This window comes from Gossypium hirsutum, chromosome A11 (assembly GCF_007990345.1).
Source record: "Gossypium hirsutum isolate 1008001.06 chromosome A11, Gossypium_hirsutum_v2.1, whole genome shotgun sequence".
Lineage (NCBI taxonomy): Eukaryota > Viridiplantae > Streptophyta > Magnoliopsida > Malvales > Malvaceae > Gossypium > Gossypium hirsutum.
The window spans coordinates 23,850,573-23,870,204 of NC_053434.1; the positions used below are offsets into that span (position 1 = coordinate 23,850,573).

General features: G+C 32.7%; 3 protein-coding genes across 17 annotated transcripts; 2 read left to right on the plus strand and 1 right to left on the minus strand.

The window, feature by feature from the left end:
• The first annotated feature begins 2,148 nt into the window (after nt 1-2,148).
• Nucleotides 2,149-9,226, plus strand: LOC107895481 (choline/ethanolaminephosphotransferase 1). 13 transcript variants are annotated; one of them, XM_041081398.1, is made up of 16 exons: nt 2,151-2,584; nt 2,733-2,792; nt 2,892-2,914; nt 2,992-3,092; nt 3,453-3,547; nt 3,713-3,781; nt 3,887-3,956; nt 4,406-4,469; nt 4,555-4,595; nt 4,671-4,823; nt 5,203-5,255; nt 5,639-5,715; nt 5,826-5,872; nt 6,625-6,752; nt 7,336-7,409; nt 7,593-7,952. In XM_041081398.1, the coding sequence occupies exons 1-10, from the start codon at nt 2,461-2,463 to the stop codon at nt 4,696-4,698; spliced, it is 675 nt and encodes a 224-aa protein (XP_040937332.1). In that variant the 5' UTR covers nt 2,151-2,460; the 3' UTR covers nt 4,699-4,823; nt 5,203-5,255; nt 5,639-5,715; nt 5,826-5,872; nt 6,625-6,752; nt 7,336-7,409; nt 7,593-7,952. The 13 variants fall into 13 exon arrangements, with proteins under 13 accessions (XP_040937339.1, XP_040937338.1, XP_040937332.1 ...); XM_041081397.1 differs by lacking the exon at nt 7,336-7,409 and having other exon boundaries at nt 5,818-5,872; XM_041081396.1 differs by lacking the exon at nt 7,336-7,409.
• Nucleotides 9,227-10,588: 1,362 nt separating this feature from the next.
• LOC107895515 (IST1-like protein) lies at nt 10,589-12,679 on the plus strand. The gene is made up of 7 exons (XM_016820784.2): nt 10,589-10,780; nt 10,886-11,018; nt 11,143-11,246; nt 11,337-11,508; nt 11,610-11,750; nt 11,831-11,934; nt 12,018-12,679. Exons 1-7 carry the CDS (start codon nt 10,689-10,691, stop codon nt 12,544-12,546), a joined length of 1,275 nt encoding a protein of 424 aa, XP_016676273.1. The 5' UTR covers nt 10,589-10,688; the 3' UTR covers nt 12,547-12,679.
• Nucleotides 12,680-12,804: 125 nt separating this feature from the next.
• On the minus strand, nt 12,805-16,926 carry LOC107895525 (protein S-acyltransferase 10). Of its 3 annotated transcripts, XM_041081406.1 has the most exons (12): nt 16,538-16,926; nt 16,158-16,272; nt 15,745-15,819; nt 15,565-15,634; nt 15,281-15,417; nt 14,860-14,893; nt 14,358-14,467; nt 13,929-14,015; nt 13,630-13,713; nt 13,428-13,493; nt 13,134-13,292; nt 12,805-12,929 (listed from the first exon to the last, which is right to left on the minus strand). In XM_041081406.1, exons 1-12 carry the CDS (start codon nt 16,617-16,619, stop codon nt 12,914-12,916), a joined length of 1,035 nt encoding a protein of 344 aa, XP_040937340.1. In that variant the 5' UTR covers nt 16,620-16,926; the 3' UTR covers nt 12,805-12,913. The 3 variants fall into 3 exon arrangements, with proteins under 3 accessions (XP_040937340.1, XP_016676294.2, XP_016676283.2); XM_016820805.2 differs by having other exon boundaries at nt 12,883-13,292; nt 15,281-15,408; nt 16,538-16,925; XM_016820794.2 differs by having other exon boundaries at nt 12,883-13,292; nt 16,538-16,925.
• Nucleotides 16,927-19,632: the final 2,706 nt, after the last annotated feature.

Sequence of the window (19,632 nt, forward strand, 5' to 3'; positions counted from 1 at the left end):
CATACATATTCTTCATCATTTTGGTGAATGACGTGACATGGTATCCGGACTCAAAGGGGCAATGCCCATTCTGGCTCACATGATTGCTCACGTTGGCATAACATAGCATTCAATATTTATATAAATAGATATTCCCTTGTTTGATTTTGACAGTGACCATCTCAAACTCTCAAGCTCTGAAAGAAGAAAAAGAGCAAACTAAAAAAAACAAAACATGGGTGGCAAACACCATGTAAGATCAATCAGCTTGCCTTCAAGGTCACATCCTACCACCCTTAGAATCGAAGATGAGCTCAACAGGCTCAAAGCTATGGGAAGCATCATCACCTTTGACCACATGTGAATCGATTTTTACATGTCTTTCGGGATTGGAAGACTTGTACCGACGCATGAATGATCTTCTCAGCATGCCTTCGACACAAGAAGTCCTCTCCCAGTATCATCAACATGAGAAATGTGTTGATGAATGGATCTGTGAGGCTTTTGGACATTTGTGGCATTGCAAGGGATAACATGTATGAAATCAAGGAACATGTTCATGCTCTTCAATCAGCTCTCCGAAGGAGAAAGGGTGATTCGAGCATTGAGGATAATAAAGAACGAGTATTAGCGGCGTTTTTAAAAAATGCCGCTAAAGATCGAGCATTAGCAGCACTTATTAAAAAACGCCATTATAGGTTCACCTTTAGCGGCGCTTTTCAGACAACGCCGCTAGTGCTCGATCTTTAGCGGCGCTTTACAAAAACGCCCCAAAAAATTTAACAATAGTGGCTTTAGCGGCGCTTTTTAAAAACGCCGCTAAAGATCAAGTATTAGCGGCGCTTAACTTTAGCGGCATTTTTTGAAAAACGCCACAAAAAATTAAAAAATTAAAAAACTATTATTTAAAATAATTTTAAAGATTTCTGGTATATGACTAATTGTTTTTTAATTTATATGTTAAATATTTTCTTATATAATTGTAAAAGAGATAGTATTAATTTTAAAATATTGAATTAATTATCATTATAGTTTAGGATTTACAGTATATGATTAAGGGTTTAATGTTTATGAGTTATTATTTTAAGGTTTATAGATTATGGGTTTAGGGATTATGGTTTAAGGGTGGTTTAAGGGTTGTGGTTTAAGGTTTAAGTGTTAGGGGGTTACGGGTTAGGGGTTTAGGTTTATGTTTCAAGATTTATAGTTTAGGGTTTAGGGATTAGGAGTTTAGGGTTTAGATTAATTAGTGTTTTTTAATTTATATGATAAATATTTTCTTATATAATTATAAAAGAGATAGTATTAATTATCATTATAGTTTAGGGTTTATGATTTAGGGTATATGGTTTAGAGTTTAAAGTGTATGAGTTATTATTTTAAGGTTTATGGATTATGGGTTTAGGGATTATGGTTTATGGTTTAAGGGTTGGGGTTTAAGGCTTAGGGGTTAAGGGTTAAGTGTTAGGTTTACTTAAGGATTAGGCTTTATATATATTAAATGGTTTAGGATTTAAAGTTTACTTAAGATTTGTTAAATGATGGAATTTTATACAATCAATTAATACTTTTATATTTAAAAATATTTAATCTAAACCATTTGATATATTTAAATATTAGAATTAAAAAATTGATAAATAAATAAATAAAAGTAACAGATTGATATGGATAGGACCAAATTATAACAAATAAAAATGAAATACAAAAACTAAAATCATTCCACATCGAACATCTAGCAAAATAGTCATATTTTAGTTAGGAAGAAATATCTCTAATGAAATGGAGATTAGATTGGAAAAGAATAATATAAAATCATGATTAACGTCTTAATTTTTAATAGAAATTTGATATGTGAGAGATTGATTGCTTATATTGGATAATTCTAACTTAATAATTAATTACAGCCATTTAATTATTTGTTTTATTATTAAAATATGCGATATTTATTTTTAGAGTACTTAGTTTTTTATTTATAAAAACCAATTTATAAAAATAATAATAAATATTTTATAAAATCATTTAACTAATAAATTTTAACAGATAAAATAAAAAAAATTAGTATAACAAAATGGTGTCATTTTATTTAAAATGAAATGATTTTTGGTGGCGTTTTTAATAAAAACGCCACAAAAAGTTAACGGGCGGTTTTTATAAAAACTCCACAAAAAAATTATTTCACCTAAAAACAGGCGCTATTTTATCCCCAAAATTTAGCCCAAACCCCTAATTTTTCCCCTAAAATCGGTATCGCCAAAACACCCCCAATCTTACCCCTCTGTTGCTCTTTTCAATCAAGAAACTCTCTAGCAGCGTCTCCAAGCTCTTATCGAAGGAACCCTAGCTGTCTCAAGTCCCTACTAACAGTTTGCTACTTCGTTCCCATTCGCATTCCCACTTCCACACACTCATTTCGATGAAAGATTGACAAACCCACCCGCAAATTTTCGACTGTTGAAGAATCATTGAATAAAAACAAAATGCATGGTTAGGATTCCATTCAATTCTTTTATTTGTATTACTGTTTCAGGTTTATTCCCCTCGCTTGGATTCACCTCCGCCAAGATGGGTTCATCTTGCACACGGGTTGCTTCTATTTTTGTATCAGGTTTATACCTCCACCTTATTCTTTCTTTATTTCCTTGGTGTTTTGGGGAAGGGGGATGAGCGTGAATGTTTTCTCTCTGGCAATGTATTCAAAGTATGGGATCTTTTTCACATATTAGTAATTACTTGCTAGACTTTTGATGCTGTAGATGGGAAACAAGCTAGACGAACAAACTCCTCGAGTCTACTTGGAGAACTTTTTGACCATGGTAAGTTCACTTTATAATCTCTTCTTTCCATCCTTTGCTATTTTTATTAGAAAATTTTCTGATGGAGTAATTATTTTTGGTGGTCTTGAAATATTGCAGGGTGTGATGCACTTGCTAGTACGGTATGTATTTAACTTGTTTCATTACATAACAATGTCTAATAAAATTCTGCCATTGTACAATATTGATTCTTTTTCAGTTCGAAACCATGGATTTTGGGAGCACTGCCATGTGCGGAGGGGACAGTTTCTGGTTCTGGGTAATTTTATCTATACCATTTTATGGAGCTACATGGGAACAGTAAGTTATAAAAAGAGTAAATTAGTTTTGTATTTTGTATTCCTTCTAAGAAATCCTGCCATACACTTTGCAGTTATTAAATTACTTGGTTTATTCTATAGAGGGTTTATAAATTTTGTTTTCAATCTCTTTTTATCAAACTTTATTCAATGTTAGGTAATTTTTTGAAAGGATTTTGTGATAACTTCGTGATGTATATTTGAGGTATTCTAAATATTCTGTTTGATATGTATTCCTCTCGAATGTCTCCATTCTTTCTACATAAAATTTTAGAAGGGAGTTTCTAATGTGGTTTTTTGTAGCATGCAGTGGAACATTCTTTTACCAATGCTGATACTTCTGTTGTGTCATTTTCTGCAGCTATTTCACCAATGCACTTATCCTTTCTATTGTCAATGGGCCGACTGAGGGTCTTGCGCTGATATATGGATTGCACTTTATGACAGCAATTGTTGGTATGTTTCCTCACTCGATGTTATAGGGGTGCCTTTGACAGTCTGTACTAAACCTTTATATTACTTGTGTTCTACGTATAAAAAATTTGAAACTTCTTTTGAATTCTTTTCTTCTATTATTATTGTGTTTCACGTTTTATGATTGCTTACCTTTTTCCCCTCCAGGTGCCCAGTGGTGGGCTCAGCCATTTCAGCAATCAATACCCTTCTTGAGTTGGATACCTTATGTTAATGGTAAGTTCTTTGTTTAAGAAAGGGTTAGCACCTTATATTGGATTTCTTGTTGCTTTGCCATTTTTCTTTGACTATTTTATTACTTATTCACCTTTTTTTTTCCAGAACTTCCAACATATAAAGCTGCTGTGTATTTGTTGACACCAATTGCTATTTTACCTACAGTGGCTTGCAAGTAAGTGGTTATCTGCATCCTAAATGGTCAAAATTTACTTCAACTTTCATGGCTGAAGCTTCTTATAATTTCTATTTGGCACTCTTGTAGTTTCACGCTAGTGCTTTGAATTACTTATTCTTTGACCTTTAGTGGAAAACTGTCCACTTTAGTAGTCCAATGTGAGAGCTGAAGCTTCTCATGCTTTCATTTTTGGCTTCTTGTTGGCTTGTAGCCTTATACTAGAGCTATGGATTATTAGGCTGAGTTAAATGATCGAATTGCATTGTCATTATCAATTCCCCTTTTGTTTTCAACTCATAGCTTCATGTGTAATGCAGAGGCCAAGGTTTCCATGCATGAGACCACCTTATTTTAGTCTATCCTACATTTATTTTTTGTTCATAGTACTGCTGTCTTTTAGTGTCCGCATAAGCTTCTCTTATGTACTTGTATGGTTGCTATTGCAGTATAAGCAATGTCCATAAGATCGTTAAGGCAAGAAAAGGAAGCATGTTACTGGCATTAGCAATGGTAATTCTGTAAATTCATTGTGTTTCTTTCTTCCTTCCATGTATGCTTAAATGATTAATCGGTGTTTTCTGTTCTTTCTTGTCAGCTTTATCCTTTTGTTGTACTCATGGGAGGAGTGCTCATTTGGTAATTTGAGTTTGTCCTCTTTTCTTATAACAACGTTCACCTTCTTTCTTTTATTCAACACACAAATATGGTCAGGCTATTGACTTGTACACGCAGGCGATAGAGCTAAATAGTCAGAATGTAGTGTACTGGGCTAATCGCTCACTTGCTCACACCAAATTGGAAGAGTATGGTAGTGCCATACAGGATGCTACTAAGGCAATTGAAGTGGATCCTAAATATTCAAAGGCATGCTTTATTTACTGAAGTGATTCAGCCTTTTATGCAGTATATATTTTTGTTCTTGTTCTGATGGTTCTCTAACTTACAGGCTTATTACAGAATGCAGCCTTTTATTATATATTAGTAGTAAATATAATAAAATTTGAAGTGCAGAAAGTAGTATTTGAGTTAATGAATCCTAAAAATCGAAATAATGGATTGAATATAGAAATTAGATTTTCATTTTATTAAATATTTATTTGACAGAAAAGAAACAAAATCAGGTCATAACAAGCTATATAAATTAATTGTGGCTTTTTTTGGTACTCTTTTATATACTTTGATTAAGTTCTTTTTTGTATAAAGTTTGGTCTTCTAAAAATCTTTCCTGTCTCAAACTCAACAGGTAGTCGATAAGCACTAAAACTGATTTTTCACAGTTTTCTTCTTCTATTTCAGGTATGTTAAGCTTCTCTTTTACCCTTTCACCTCTTCTTAACTACTAGTTTATTGCTTTTATGGTCGTTGTTTGTGTAATTGCCTATATGTAATTTCCATATTCTTTTGTGATTTAAATTTGGATCCTGTTCAGGCTCTTTTGTAAGTTGCTACTAGAGAATTTCATGCTTGTTTCTTCTGTTTTGGATGACATGTGTTACCGGGTAGTCCTCATGCATGAACTGAACTTTGGCTTGTGCTTTCTGGTCTCTGAAACTCAACCGTGTATATATTTTTCTCAATAGTACTGAATTCTTAGAGTTACTGTGGGGCTCTGCCGTTGCTGCTGGTAAGCGAATTAACTGTTAATTATCCATAGAACTGACCATAAATCTTATTTTTAGAAGCGACACCGAAGACTATTCTGGACCTGATGGATTTAGATGGACTCAATCTTTACCATGTTAAGAGCCATTTACAAGTAAGTGTTTATATTTAACTTACGCGTTTCCATTTTAGCCCTTAAAACCAACCTTCCTTATGAGGGTTTATCATTTATTCCCCTAATGTTACTAAATTCTAGAAATTTAGACTAGGAAAATTTTGGGTGAAGGATTGGCAGGACACATCCAAAAATGGTAGGTCTTGTTATATCTACCCGCTTTCATTCTTAATGTTATATTAAACATGCGAATTGATTCATAAAATAATCACAAAGATATTTAAAAGATTGAAATATATAAGAGAAGTTATTGTGAGAAACTAGGAAGTCAATTTTTTCTTTTCTTATCGTTGTATGGTTATGAGTTTAATATATGTTGCAAGCTTACTAATCTTTTATTTGTAAATAAAGATCAGTGGATTCATGAATAGATTAACAACAATTGACATTTTTTCCTATATGCTGACACTCAAAACTCTTTTGACATTTTTTCAAACCAGTACTCTCCAAGCTTCACCATTGATTCATGCTTGTTCATGAGTAATTGAGTATATAAACTTTCTTTAATTTACGAATTTTTGGTTCAAGTCTAATTTTCATTGTATATAAACATTATTTATATCTGCTTTATTTTATATACTGGTCCTGTTCCATGGTCATCCTCTTTATTCATTATAGGTTCCTTACAATCTCATTTAAATATTTTGATTTGCTTATTTGATTTTTGTTATAATTTAGATTGATTTGAATTCAAAATTTCGGAAACCAAAATATTTTGGTTTGATGTGATTATTCCTTAAAACCAATCCAAACCAGTCCATACTCATCCTTAGACTTAGCTGAAATCGTTGCTTAATTTTATTAGGTTAAAACACAATAATTTAGCATTTGTGAATTGTTTCTTTATTTTTTTTTATTAATCATTCATGATTATATTTATCTCTTTAGGAATTACTTGAGTTAGGGGACAGTGTTGGAACACAAAGTCGGGGTCTCACCCAAGAACTTATTTCATTGCTACCTGTTTCAAAATACTAGTGCAGCTTATTCTCAAGGAAGAAATCAAGGAAAGAGAGGTACTGCTTATGCTTCATCTTTGCCTCGTTAAAATGTGATTTGCTTTTATCAGCTGTTGCGTTTCGGTCTTCCACAGATTTTAAATTGAAATACTCAACAACCCTTGTTCATCTTAGCATAAGTTTTATATGTTAATTTTTTGCCACTGTTTTAAGAGATTGGATATGTACTTGCCTGTAATGGAGTTCCTCGAACTTCCAAACCAGTAACATTTCTGAATTTGTGATCATTAACTCCATAGTAGAGCCATTAATTTCATATCCGTATCCTCATGTGTCCTATACTTGCACGTTGAAGTGCTTTTGCATTTGGAATTTTCTTTCTTAATCAGTTTTCTTTAAAAGGGTCTGCTTGAACGAGTTAGTGTTTTATCTAAAATTAGAAGACATTTTCTTGATTGTTATTAATTTTTTTCTTTTACCAACTAGCCTATTTTCTGTAGTTGTCTACTGCTAGTGGAGGGATGATTATCTCTAGTGATGGTGTTTGGGATGCAGTTGTCTAATTTTGCCCAGCAGAATTAAGCTAATTTTATGCTACATTCTAACTATCATTTTTTTGTTCTTTATGGATTTTCACTAGCGTTGATGATGCAAATTAATCATTATTCATTCCAATATATTTGAAGAAAGGAACATTTGTTCAGATAAAATATAGTATGTATTCTCTGCTCCTATCTAATTTATCATCAATTTGCCTTCTCAACGACTGTTATTTTACCAAAATCCCCACTGATTGAATCATACCTTTGAAACATGCGAGCTATAATTTACTATGTAAGCTGATGGAGTTACCATAATATAGCTCTTTTATGTTTTGACTGGTGGCAAATGGAACAGGAAAAACCAACTACATTAGATTGCAGTCCAAGAACAATTTGCAGAAGGCACATAATGGCTGGCTCCTACCCCTACAAATGCATGTGGGAGGCATTGCAGCAGCGAATAAGAATGATATTGATCAACATGCAGTTGACACCGTATGTGCTCTGAATCCGAATTCAGGTGTGAGTTTCAGATATTTTATCTGCAAAAAAGTATTAGAGTGCCATATGTTTGTATGTTAGTTAAGCAGATTATAGATAGAATCTGCAGTAGGATTACCTAATTAGTTGATCAAAAACTACGCCTAGTTTTGTAATAGTCTACTTGCATATTTGCATATATTTAATAATAATCTCGTGTCAACTAATTATTCTATTTTTTATTTAATTGTTTTGTTTTCAACCTTTTATTTTTATTTGAGTTGAAAGAAGCAAAAAAACGAATTGTAATTTTGACTTAGAAAAGAGAATATTCATTAGCAGCTTAATCAATTTAAATAATCAATGTTGATATTTCACATGGGAATGGATATTCAAATCTTATATTTTATATGGTTATGATTTAAGTCCTTATTTCATTTAAGTAATTTCATTATAATACCTTATTTTATTGATATCTTTATATTTAATCTCATTTTTATTATTTATTTTAGTTTTGATTCAAAATTTTTATTTTTATTTTAATATTTAAGATAACTTGAGTTTTAACTTTTGGATTTTAATTGTGTTATTAATTTATTATTTTAAATTTTAAATTTAAATTCTTTAATTTTTGTATGTAGTTTTAAAGTTAAAATTTTAATAGAAAATTTAATTTGATAATGAATTTTAATAGAAAATTTTTATATTTATATCATGAATATTATTCTTCTCAATATTTTGATAATGAATTTTAAGCTTTTTATATAATTTTTTATGACCTTTATAATATTTTATTTTTTTTTAAAATTTTATGACCTTTAATGGCGTTTTTTGTGACACTTGTAAAAATTCCGCTAAAGACATTAAAAAACGCCGCTAAAAGTCAATTTTGCTGCAGTGAAAGGAAAGAAATTGATCACAGAGTTGAAGCAAATGGGAAACAAACTTGGAGCATCACCACTCCTCCTGGACCAGCACCAGGACGAGGAGCAGTATCATCATTTCTCAGCTGTGATTCGAGTCCTAACACAAGTTAATGCAATCAGTGCTTCAATCTTGCAATTATTTTTCTCATTTTTGTCATCAACAGTTTCCTCAAAGCAAACAAGATGGTCTGTGGTGTCAAAGTTGATGATGCACAAGGGGGTAATATCGTGTGAAGAGAATGTAAATGAATTGGAAAGCGTGGATGCTGCACTTCGCAGACATACTTGCGATGTTGAGAAGTTGCAGATGGCTCATAAAAGATTGGTGGAGTTGGAAAGTGGGATTGAAGGCCTAGAGAATCGTTTGGAATGCGTGTTTAGGCAGTTGATCAAAGCAAGGACCTCTCTCCTGAACATCATCTCTCAATAGTGATTTCCCAATTCTATTTGTTGTGCCGAGGCATCCAAATTTTAGAGGACATGCCTCGGATATTTTATTTATTTATATAAACTCCAACCAATTGTACATTACACAAAAATTATTGTTATAGAATGAAATATCATGTGTTTTATCTTCTGCTGATATTGAGATTTAATAGTTTCTCCCCCAGTTTTGGTATTTGAGACCTTGTAAATTTCTCTTTTTCCAATTTTTCTTAGACTTCAGAAATGATATATGGGAGAAAGTGATAAGACGAAAGGATTAGAGACTGCGGAGCAGATCTCTCAAACTTATGTTCATAACTCCAACTAATCTGATATAACTATATTATGTATGGTTCTTGTGGATTATTCCATCCATCCTCTCCATTTGAGTCATCAGCTTTTTGGATTACATTTAGTCTAAACTAATCAATTTCTTAAAGTTTCCATCCATTTCTATTTTTAGTAATGACGTGTCTAACGAAGCAACCGGATAATTACACGTGGTGTACTAGGCGTACCTCATTCTGGTCTGATACATTTTGCCACATTATTAAATATTTAAAAATTAAAAAATCTCCAAACTAAATAATTTTTAATAATCCTCAACAACCATTTGTCTAAGTTTATTTTAAAGTTATTTCTTAAATAATTATAGAAAATTAGTTAACATTTATTAACGATTATAAGAAATTAATAAAATAGAACTTATCAACTTGATTAACTAAAAATATCAATTGGATTAAAAAGATATCTGTGTATATTATATATGGGTATGTTTGATTTCTTTAAACATGCATGTATATATGAATTTTAAAAAATTTAATCATTATTTATAATTATTAAATAATTTTAAATATATTTTTATATTTTTTATAATTATTTAAAAAATCACTTTAGAGTGAACTTTGATGATTATTTGTTTAAATTTGTTTTAAATTTTTTTTAAAGTAAATTTTTAAAAAATTTAAAAGTTTTTATAGTTTTGAAGTAATTTTATATTTTTTTGGAGAATTGTGTCCATGATACTTTTATGAAGCTTAACCCATGCCTTTTATATGAGTGGAACAGAAACTCAACCAAATCAATTAAAGATATGATTCATTATCATAGAGAATTGTTTAACTTCAAACAAAAAACATCTTAATTCTTTTAACATTTGACAAACCACATTTTTCCACCTCATCAAGTTCCCAGTGTTATTTTTGTAAATTAAAAAAAAAGCTATTTCATTAAAATATATTTGAAGAAGAAAGAAATAAAAACTTCCAATTCTTCTTGTTCGGTTTATTAGAAAATTTATATAAATAAAAAAAGTGAGTGAAGGCCCAGTAACATTCAAAATTAAAAATCCATTTGACATTGGAAAATGGGCTTCTTTGATCCAAATTGAAGCCCAAAAAGCTGATAGGATCCCCATCGGATTCTTCCCACGTATCAAATCACATAACGGTTACATTGGTCGCTGTAGAAGAAAGTGGGACCCAGACAATGAAAAGGATTTAAGTATTGCTGAAAATACAGTGTATCCCAATGCCTTTTTTGCCAATCCAACCGTTACAAATAGACACTCTTCTTCTTCTTCTTTTCTTAGATCCTCTGCAAGGCCAAGGGTGCAAGCCATGACGGTCGCGGCTGCCGCCACTGCACATTCCAAGAAGCTCATGAAGCTTACGCTCTCTCTCTTCGGCAATGGCTTCAACTCCTCCAAATGGTACCCTCCATTTTCCTTAAAAACCAAAAAAAAAAGAGTATTTTTTTTTCAATTCTGGGTTTCCATTTCTTTACTTTTGTTTCGTTTCTCTTGTTATTTATCCAGCAAAACGGCTGCCAAAATGGCGGTTGCAAGGATAAAGCTACTCAGGAACAAGAGACAAGTAGTGCTGAAACAAATGAGGCGTGACATCGCCTTGCTTCTTCAGTCTGGTCAAGATGCCACCGCCCGCATTCGAGTATTCATTTTGCGTTACTGTTTAGTTCACCATTAGTAGCATTACACCATCATATATATAGATTTAAAAGTCCTCCTGTTTATCTTTGTCTGTTTTGCTTCTTATATTGGGAATGGATGTTTAGGTTGAACATGTCATGAGAGAACAAAATGTTTTAGCTGCAAATGAGTTCATTGAGCTCTTTTGTGAGTTAGTGGTAGCCAGGCTTTCCATCATCAAGAAGCGTAGGTGAGGCAGCCTGATGACACCATGGGTACTTTCTATAGATTTTCTCTTTACATAAAATAAAATGTTACTAAAGCAGTCCAACTATTACAGGGAATGCCCTGCTGATCTGAAAGAAGGAATTGCTAGTTTGATATTTGCGGCCCCAAGATGTGCTGAGATTCCAGAGCTAATAGAAATTAGAAACATTTTTGAGAAGAAATACGGAAGAGATTTTGTAGCTGCTGCCACTGATCTGCGGCCCAACTGCGGTGTTAATCGCTTGGTTAGCTTTCTCTTTTATCATGATTGCTCCATTGTAGGATATCAAATTTAGCTTGCTGTTGAGATTACTGACATTGCCTTTGCTTGTCTCTGTTCCTACAGCTGATTGACAAGCTCTCAGTTAAAACTCCTACAGGTGAAGCAAAATTGAAAGTCATGAAGGAAATAGCTAAGGATCACAACATAGAATGGGATACAACTGAATCAGAAAAGGAGCTGCTCAAGCCTCCTGAAGAGCTTATTGTTAGTTCACAAGTCCATTCATTCTAAGCTCATTTCTTTGTCGTTCTAATATAAACTAATGTGCTTTTCTAATTGATTAGGAGGGGCCACGTACATTCGTTAGTGCAACCAGCTTACCTGTGAAACCTGCTACAAATCATTGTCCGGAACCAAAAGAGTCTATGACCAGGAAACTCTGCTCTAGGTCAGTTTTCAATCAAAAATTTTCACCATCAACTGTTTCTAACTTGTTTATATTCTTTGTTCTTACTAAAAATAATGTGGCAGAGGAGAAGAGGGCCATAATCGTTTTAAAGACACGGTTGCAGCTGCAGAAGCAGCAGAAGAATCTGCAAAAAAAGCAATTACTGCCGCACAAGCTGCTGCATATTTGGCCAACCGAGAGAGTAATCTATTTAGTGAAGCATCTGGTTGTGTAGGCAACGCTGCTCGAGGATCTGTTCCAACTTCTCCTCCTGGAACTAGGAGAATGTATGAATCTCGGAGTTTTGGGACGTTCAACCCTCCAAGTACTGAGGATGTAAGACCCGGCAACAATGGAGGTGGAAAGACCTGTAGGAGACACAGCTACAATCATGCCCCTGCTGCACATTCAGATATAAAGTTTGATGAATCAGATTGTGATGAAGAAATAGAAATTGAAGATTATCCTGTTGGCAGCACTGATCTGCCACCACCAGTACCTTCTCTTGAGAAACAGGATTCTTCTATTCACCGTGTACACCCAAAATTGCCGGATTATGATGATCTGGCAGCTCGTTTTGAAGCTCTCAAGTATCGCAAATCACTACCATGAAAATCAGATGCTTGTAACCAATTTTATTGAGATTCAGATATTATTATACAATTTTATGAATGCATTTGTTCTGTATGTACTGTCCTTGAGAAAGGAAATAGAAGATATAATAATCATATTTAGTTGATGTCAATTTTTTGTTTCTGGTAATGGAAGATGACATGGGTAACAAGCCTTATCAAATAATAGTTAGAATATAAATCTAACACAGATTAAAACATCAGAAGTATAAATCTAAACCCGACAAGCAACTCTGCCTTCAGCCAACCATATCTAGATATATGATACATAACACAACCTCGCATTAAAATTTTGCGGGTAAAGAATCAGTTCATAGATATGGTAAATGATATATTGCCCTATAATGTCAGCAGCAACGGCATGTTAAAACATCAGAAGTATAAATCTAACACAGTTTAAAACATCAGAAGTATAAATCTAAACCCGACAAGCAACTCTGCCTTCAGCCAACCATATCTAGATATATGATACATAACACAACCTCACATTAAAATTTTGCGGGTAAAGAATCAGTTCATAGATATGGTAAATGATATATTGCCCTATAATGTCAGCAGCAACGGCATGTTAAAACATCTAAGCAAGTGTAGGGCCTTGACTTTTCTTCAAGCTCTTGAGCTGAGGGCAGAGGTTCCAAACTGTATATGTTGCTTCCACCACAACAGAAGTCGTATAAATTGTGGCAAACTCCTTTACTAAAAGGATATACTCGCTCAGGAATCCCCCTGCATATCAGAAGAATGGCAAATTTTCTGAGCCCGTATTCATACCCCCATTTACATCCCAATTTTCTCTCATTAATATTGACAATTTACATGATGATGCCAAGCAGTATGAAGTGAATAAAAGCACCAGCTTACCTTAGATATGGGATTCGCCTGCGTCTAACGAGTTCATAAGTTGTCTGATTTGTCAGAATAAGATAGCTGCAAAAAAAATAAAATAAAATAATAATAATAATAAAGGTTCCCATATTTGAACAGTGCTTGTGGAACAGTAACACAAAAACTAATCACCAAATCTTAAATTCAATGCTCAAAACAAGTAAAGAACAGAAGTTACCTATGAAAAAATAGGAGGAGGAGTAGAAACACAATAAAAATTGACAAGGGAATCAATAGTAAAATCGCGATAGCATCATTCCACCTGTCAACAAAGGTTTTCAATGTCAAATTTCAGATTCAGGTAAATATACAAGCTCTTTCCCAAACCAAAAAAGAAAGAAGATGTAACCACACAAACACAGAATGAAAAGTCAAAAAAATCAACATGTAGCAAACTATAGTGGAGTCATACTAGAAAATTTGGTACTGCCATACCAACACGTAAGAAAGAAAAGGTGCTATCATAATATAACATACCAGGCCCTTGATATGTTGGCCTTCAGGTATGTAATGTACAAGATGCCAGTCCAGAGGCACAGCGCACTCTCTTCACAAATGTACCACCTAAATTTACAAATTGAAACAATAAAACAATTTGGTTCAAAATTAGGAAAATATATATTTCAAATATATGAAATTGGTAATGTAGGCAGAAGAATACCAGCATGCATACAAATTCATTTTATTCGAGGAATGAACTGAAGTTGGATGCATGTAAACAGTTCAAAATAGATCCAGATATGAAAGAAAAGAAAAGAAAGGGGGGATCCTCTTCAAAGTTGGATAAGTGTTTTTCCCTTCATAGTTTTTAATTACATTTTAGCAACATATTTCATAGAAACATATATAATGGCACAAGATATAGGCAAAGTCATAAAGAACATGTCCAACATGATGTAGACTCACCAAAATTTACAGTGATTACCCTGGCCAATGCATGTTCCGAGCCATACACAATGGTGATCAAAGTGAAGAACACATTTATCACAATCATAACAATGCTTCGCACGTGGAGGCTGCAATTGTGCAATAATAGTATAAGTAACAGCCACATGCCATGTAATGTGGACAATCAGAAACAACTCTTCATAGAATTCTTTACACAAAAAGATAGCTGGATGATTAGAAACAACCATTTACACAATTTTTGCAATGAAGATCCAATCAAAAGCTACAATAATGACTCAATTTAACATTTTTTCCTGCGTACATGGACCTCCATGCCACTAACAAAGCAAAAAATACATACACATGCTTTTTTTTGAGCTAGACTTTATACAAAGCCAAGAATAAGCATCCACCATCAAGGTAAATAACACAAAAATAAACAGATGTCACCAAGAAATCTTGATTCATGAAAAAAAAAAAACTGTATCATATGAAGGACATAAACATAGAATCTCAATACCTGTTCAACATTACAATAGGAGCAAATGCAAGACCTGAAAAATCCAAACCAAAGTTAGAATTTCTGTAATTTCTATAAACTTCCCATAACTTCCTTCTACTTTTTCTTGATGGTTTGAATGATAAAAATTAGATTAAACTCAAACAGAAAGCCAATATTCATGTCATATGTTTAGTAGACTTGCTTCACGATATGAAATTAAACTAGCAAGGCAATTAACTTAAAATTAAGTCCACAACTGAGTTGGGTATATAAAAGCAACAATGGTAAGTAAAAGGCAAGAGCAACAAGTGAAACACAACAGAAAATACCATGATAGCTTAACTTATTTGGCTCTTGGCACCCATGAAGATTCATAAACATAAATCCTTAAAAAAAGAAACTGAAAGATCTATCAAAAAATCAATGAAGTTTTACACACCTAACGGATGTTCCAGGGGGATACATGTCCATCACCAACTTTGTCCAAGAAGTAGAATCAGTCCCTTGAAAATTTCTTCCTGATTGACACCCTTCTACAGGCAAGCTTCCATTTTTGCTTGAAGCAGTCTGTCTTTGCTTAAACATTATAAGAACAAGATTAGTAAGATTCCATGTATATATCCAATTCTGTTTCTGACTATATCCAGAATAATTTAGTTCTAACTTCCGGAGGATGGAAGAGAGAGAATTGACAAGGAACAATAAAAGAAAAAAAATGCTTACTTTGGCCATTGATGACTTCTTACATATCACATTTGTCTCATTAACGACCCTCATTGCATCAAGGACATAACTAAAAGTAGAAAAACATGAAAGGGAACGAACATATCAGATTGAAAATGTAATGCGTACATTATACAGTTAAAACTTTGATCTCGACAGTAATTGTGGACTGATATTTACCCAGGAGAAGAACCAGAAGTAATGAAGTATTGCACCAATGCGGCGAAAAACAACAACAAATATAAAGCAGTGTACCTGGGAAAACGGAGAAAGAATTAAATTGAAGGTTCAAAGCTATGAAGCAATTACTCATCAAAAACAGCAAAAGAAAAAACTAAAGCAAGTGAATTTGAAAAATAATAATAATAATAACTTTAAAACGTCAAGTAAAAGCAGAATGAGTAATATTGCTTCATAAATATTTAAATGTTATTATGCTTATAGCCTAGTTCTCTTCATAGATATCATTATGCAATAAAAGTAGAAGTTTGAGGTGGAAACAATCATTTAATGTAAAGGTGGAATAAAGGTATCCAACTCTTAACTTTTCATCTAAGATAAAATAATAGCATCGAATGGAATACCATACATACCAGGGTTCTTTTTTCGTTTTATCTATCAAATCACTATCGAAAAGGAAAAGAATGCCAACGTATACCAGATGCAGCATCACTAATGTCACTTTCAAAACCAACGATGATCTCCGTGCTGAAAACCCAACAATAAAATCAAATTCAATTAAAAAAAAAAGAACAAAGAAAATGAGGAAATTTAACCGTGGAAAAAAAGAGGAAAGACCATGCTTACTAAAACAAAAAAAAAAAAACTGAGAAATTGACAAGTAATTAACTAATTAACCGCAATTCACATGACACTCGCACGGCAAAAACACAGTAAAACGCTTTCCCACCTTTTTCTCTTTTTCGGGAAATAAGCAGAGATAAAAAATAAAATAAAAATAAAAAAAGAGTACCAGGATCGGAGAGGCAAGAGAAGCAGTGATAACATCGGTCGAGAGCTCGATCGCGAAAGGAACGGCATATACCAATGACCATGGTCACCAAACAAATCCTCCCAACAACAAAAAAATTTCAAATCAAATCAAAACATTAAATGACACCACTCGTTGCATCACAATGCTCCTATTTTGGTTCTGTTTTTCCTGGTAAAGTTCTTGTTTGTCTCTTTTGCTAGCAAGATAATTTTTTCTAGGGAAAGTGACAGTAGAATAGAAATAGGCAAAGCCAAAACTATTTACTAGAAACGTAAAGGGAAAATAATACAGCTTGGGGAAGATTGCAGATAAACTAAAAAAATAGAGAGCTGGTACAGAAATAAAACATGAAGCTGCAAATGCAATTGGATGATGTAAGCTGCTATTTATTTATTAAGTAGATACATCGGCGGACAATCCGTATACAGCCCCATATCTTTATGGGCTTTCACTCTTTAACCTCAAGCCCAATTCAAAATATAATATAATATAATATAATATGATATAAAAATTATCTTAATATTTGTATCATTTAATTTAAGTGTAATTTTATTTATCTGATTTAAATTTTAAAATCAAAACATAAATTTAAACAGATAAATCTGAAAATTATTTTATTAAAATTTAATATATTTAAACACTTAATATATATTTATTTTATATTTTATATGATTTTAACTTGGGATTTTGTCCCACAACCATCAATTTATGAAAAAGCAACTAAATTTAGTGCTCCTCACTTTTTATTTTATGTATCATTTTGATTCTTATTTTTTAAATTTTAATTAAATTATTATTTTGAATTAAAAAAATAAATTGTTTAAATTTTAATAATGTTAATGTAGCATCCCATATGGTAATTTATATATACTTCATAAAAAATTTGAAAAAAAAATAAAAAATTTTAAAAATTTATCCACGTCAATAAAGTACATGTGAATTGCTTTGTTGACTACCGCGCCAATGTTGTTTATAGTTTAAGGATTAATATAATTTTAAGAATTAAAATGAACAAACACCGTACAAATTTCAGAGTAAATTTAGTTGCCAAATTGAAGGACAAAAAATTATATTAACTCAAATTTTAATAATCCGATCAATTTTTAAGTTAGAATATATGAAATTGATTAAAAGTTAAAAAGTTAATATCTAATGAAAAGAAAAAGAGGAAAGATTAGAGTAAAAATTTAACATTATACCTTAAAAAAGTAATAAATGGTAAGAAAGTTGTAGGTTTAAATTAATTAGTATTAAAGTTTGATGAAGTAATTAAAATCTTAAAAGAGGGTTCTACATAAGATTGTGGTGGGCAATTTATCTTAACTAGTCGTGGATACTTTTGTTGGAGACCTCCCTCACCTATAGAAGATTGAGACTGGTAGATGGAGACTGGACCACACGATTTCTATGGTCCAACTCCTAACAGTCAACCCAACCCAACTGATATTCCACAAAACTTTCTACGTTGTATTGTTAGGTGATGGTCAAAATTGCAGTTATTCACGTTATAATTAAATATTTGGTTAAAATATGTTATTAGTCTTTGTATTTTAATAAATTTAAAATTTAGTCCCAATAGTTAAAATTCTAAAAATATTTTCCTTTAAATATGTAAATTTAACATGTAATTAGGTTGTTCTAATGTCACGTTACATATAATTAATAAAAAATAAACTTATTAAGTTAATTAATTTTAATAAAAACCACCAAAAATAATATTAATTGAACTAAACTCTTTAAATTAAAAATATACAAAGATTAAATTTATAAATTAATCTCGTGACGGAGCCACATTGATAGTTGTAGGGTCAATTGACCCCACAAAGAAAAAGTCCTGAGATGATACGAGTAGCCCTGAAGCAAGACTCTGCTAGAATTAATTACCAGTTTCTGTTGAGATTCATGAAAACTATTCATGTTGACTGAAAAGTAATCTTTTATTGATATTAAACCGGATATAAAACTTTGGTATATATACACAAGCTGCCAAGACTAGTTACAACAACCTTAACTACCATAACTATTACTGCTAACTACTAACTGTTTTAAACTGTTAACTGCCACAACAGTTTTATTTTTTAACATGCCTCCATCTCCTTAATCTCTGTTTTTTGCTCACGTTTGACAACTATCTTAAGACACGATAGAAACCTTGTAAAAAGAGGAGCTGACAAAGGCTTAATAAAGATGTCTGCTACCTTCTCTTGGCTGGAACATGTCTAACAGTTAATGTGCCTGCAGCAACTTTCTCCCTAACGAAAAACATATCCAATTCGACATGCTTAAATTTTGAATGTAATACTGGACTAGCTGAGACAGCAACAGCTCCAGAATTATCGCACCAGACAGCAGTCTTCTTGTTCAGGGAAACATGCAATTCAGCTAAAAGTGATTCAAGCCAGACTATCTCAGTGACCGTATGAGCAAGCCCTCTATATTCTGCTTCTGTAGTTGACCTGGTAACAATTTGCTGCTTCTTAGATCCCCAAGCAATAGGATTGCCTCCAAGAAATACACAGAATCCTGTTGTAGACCGCCTGTCATCCACATCAGACCTCCAATTTGTATCCGAATAGCCAACAAGATAAGACCATAATCAGCAGTGTTCTGGAGATAGCACAGGATGCGTTTCACAGCTTTGAAATGTTGATCAAGAGGTTTGTGCATGAACTGACAAACTCTATTTACAGCAAAAGTAATGTCAGGTCTTGTAATGACTACATACTATAGACCCCCCACAATACTCCTGTACTCAGACTCATTCTCAATTGCACTTCCAACATATTGAGACAAATTAGTTGAAGAAGCCATGGGTGTAGGAGAACCTTTGGCCTGATCCATACGAGCCCTGCTTAGAAGCTTAAGGATATATTTGCGTTGGCTCAAAAATAAGCCATTAGTGGTGGGAAGAACTTCAATACCAAAGAAGTAATCGAGAGAGCCCAAATCCTTCAGAGAGAACTTAGTATCCAAGGTGGCGACAAAGTCATCAATACTACCTTGATGATTTCTAGTGACAATGATGTCATCTATGTAGACAAGTACATACAGGAGCACACCCTCAGTCTTTCCAA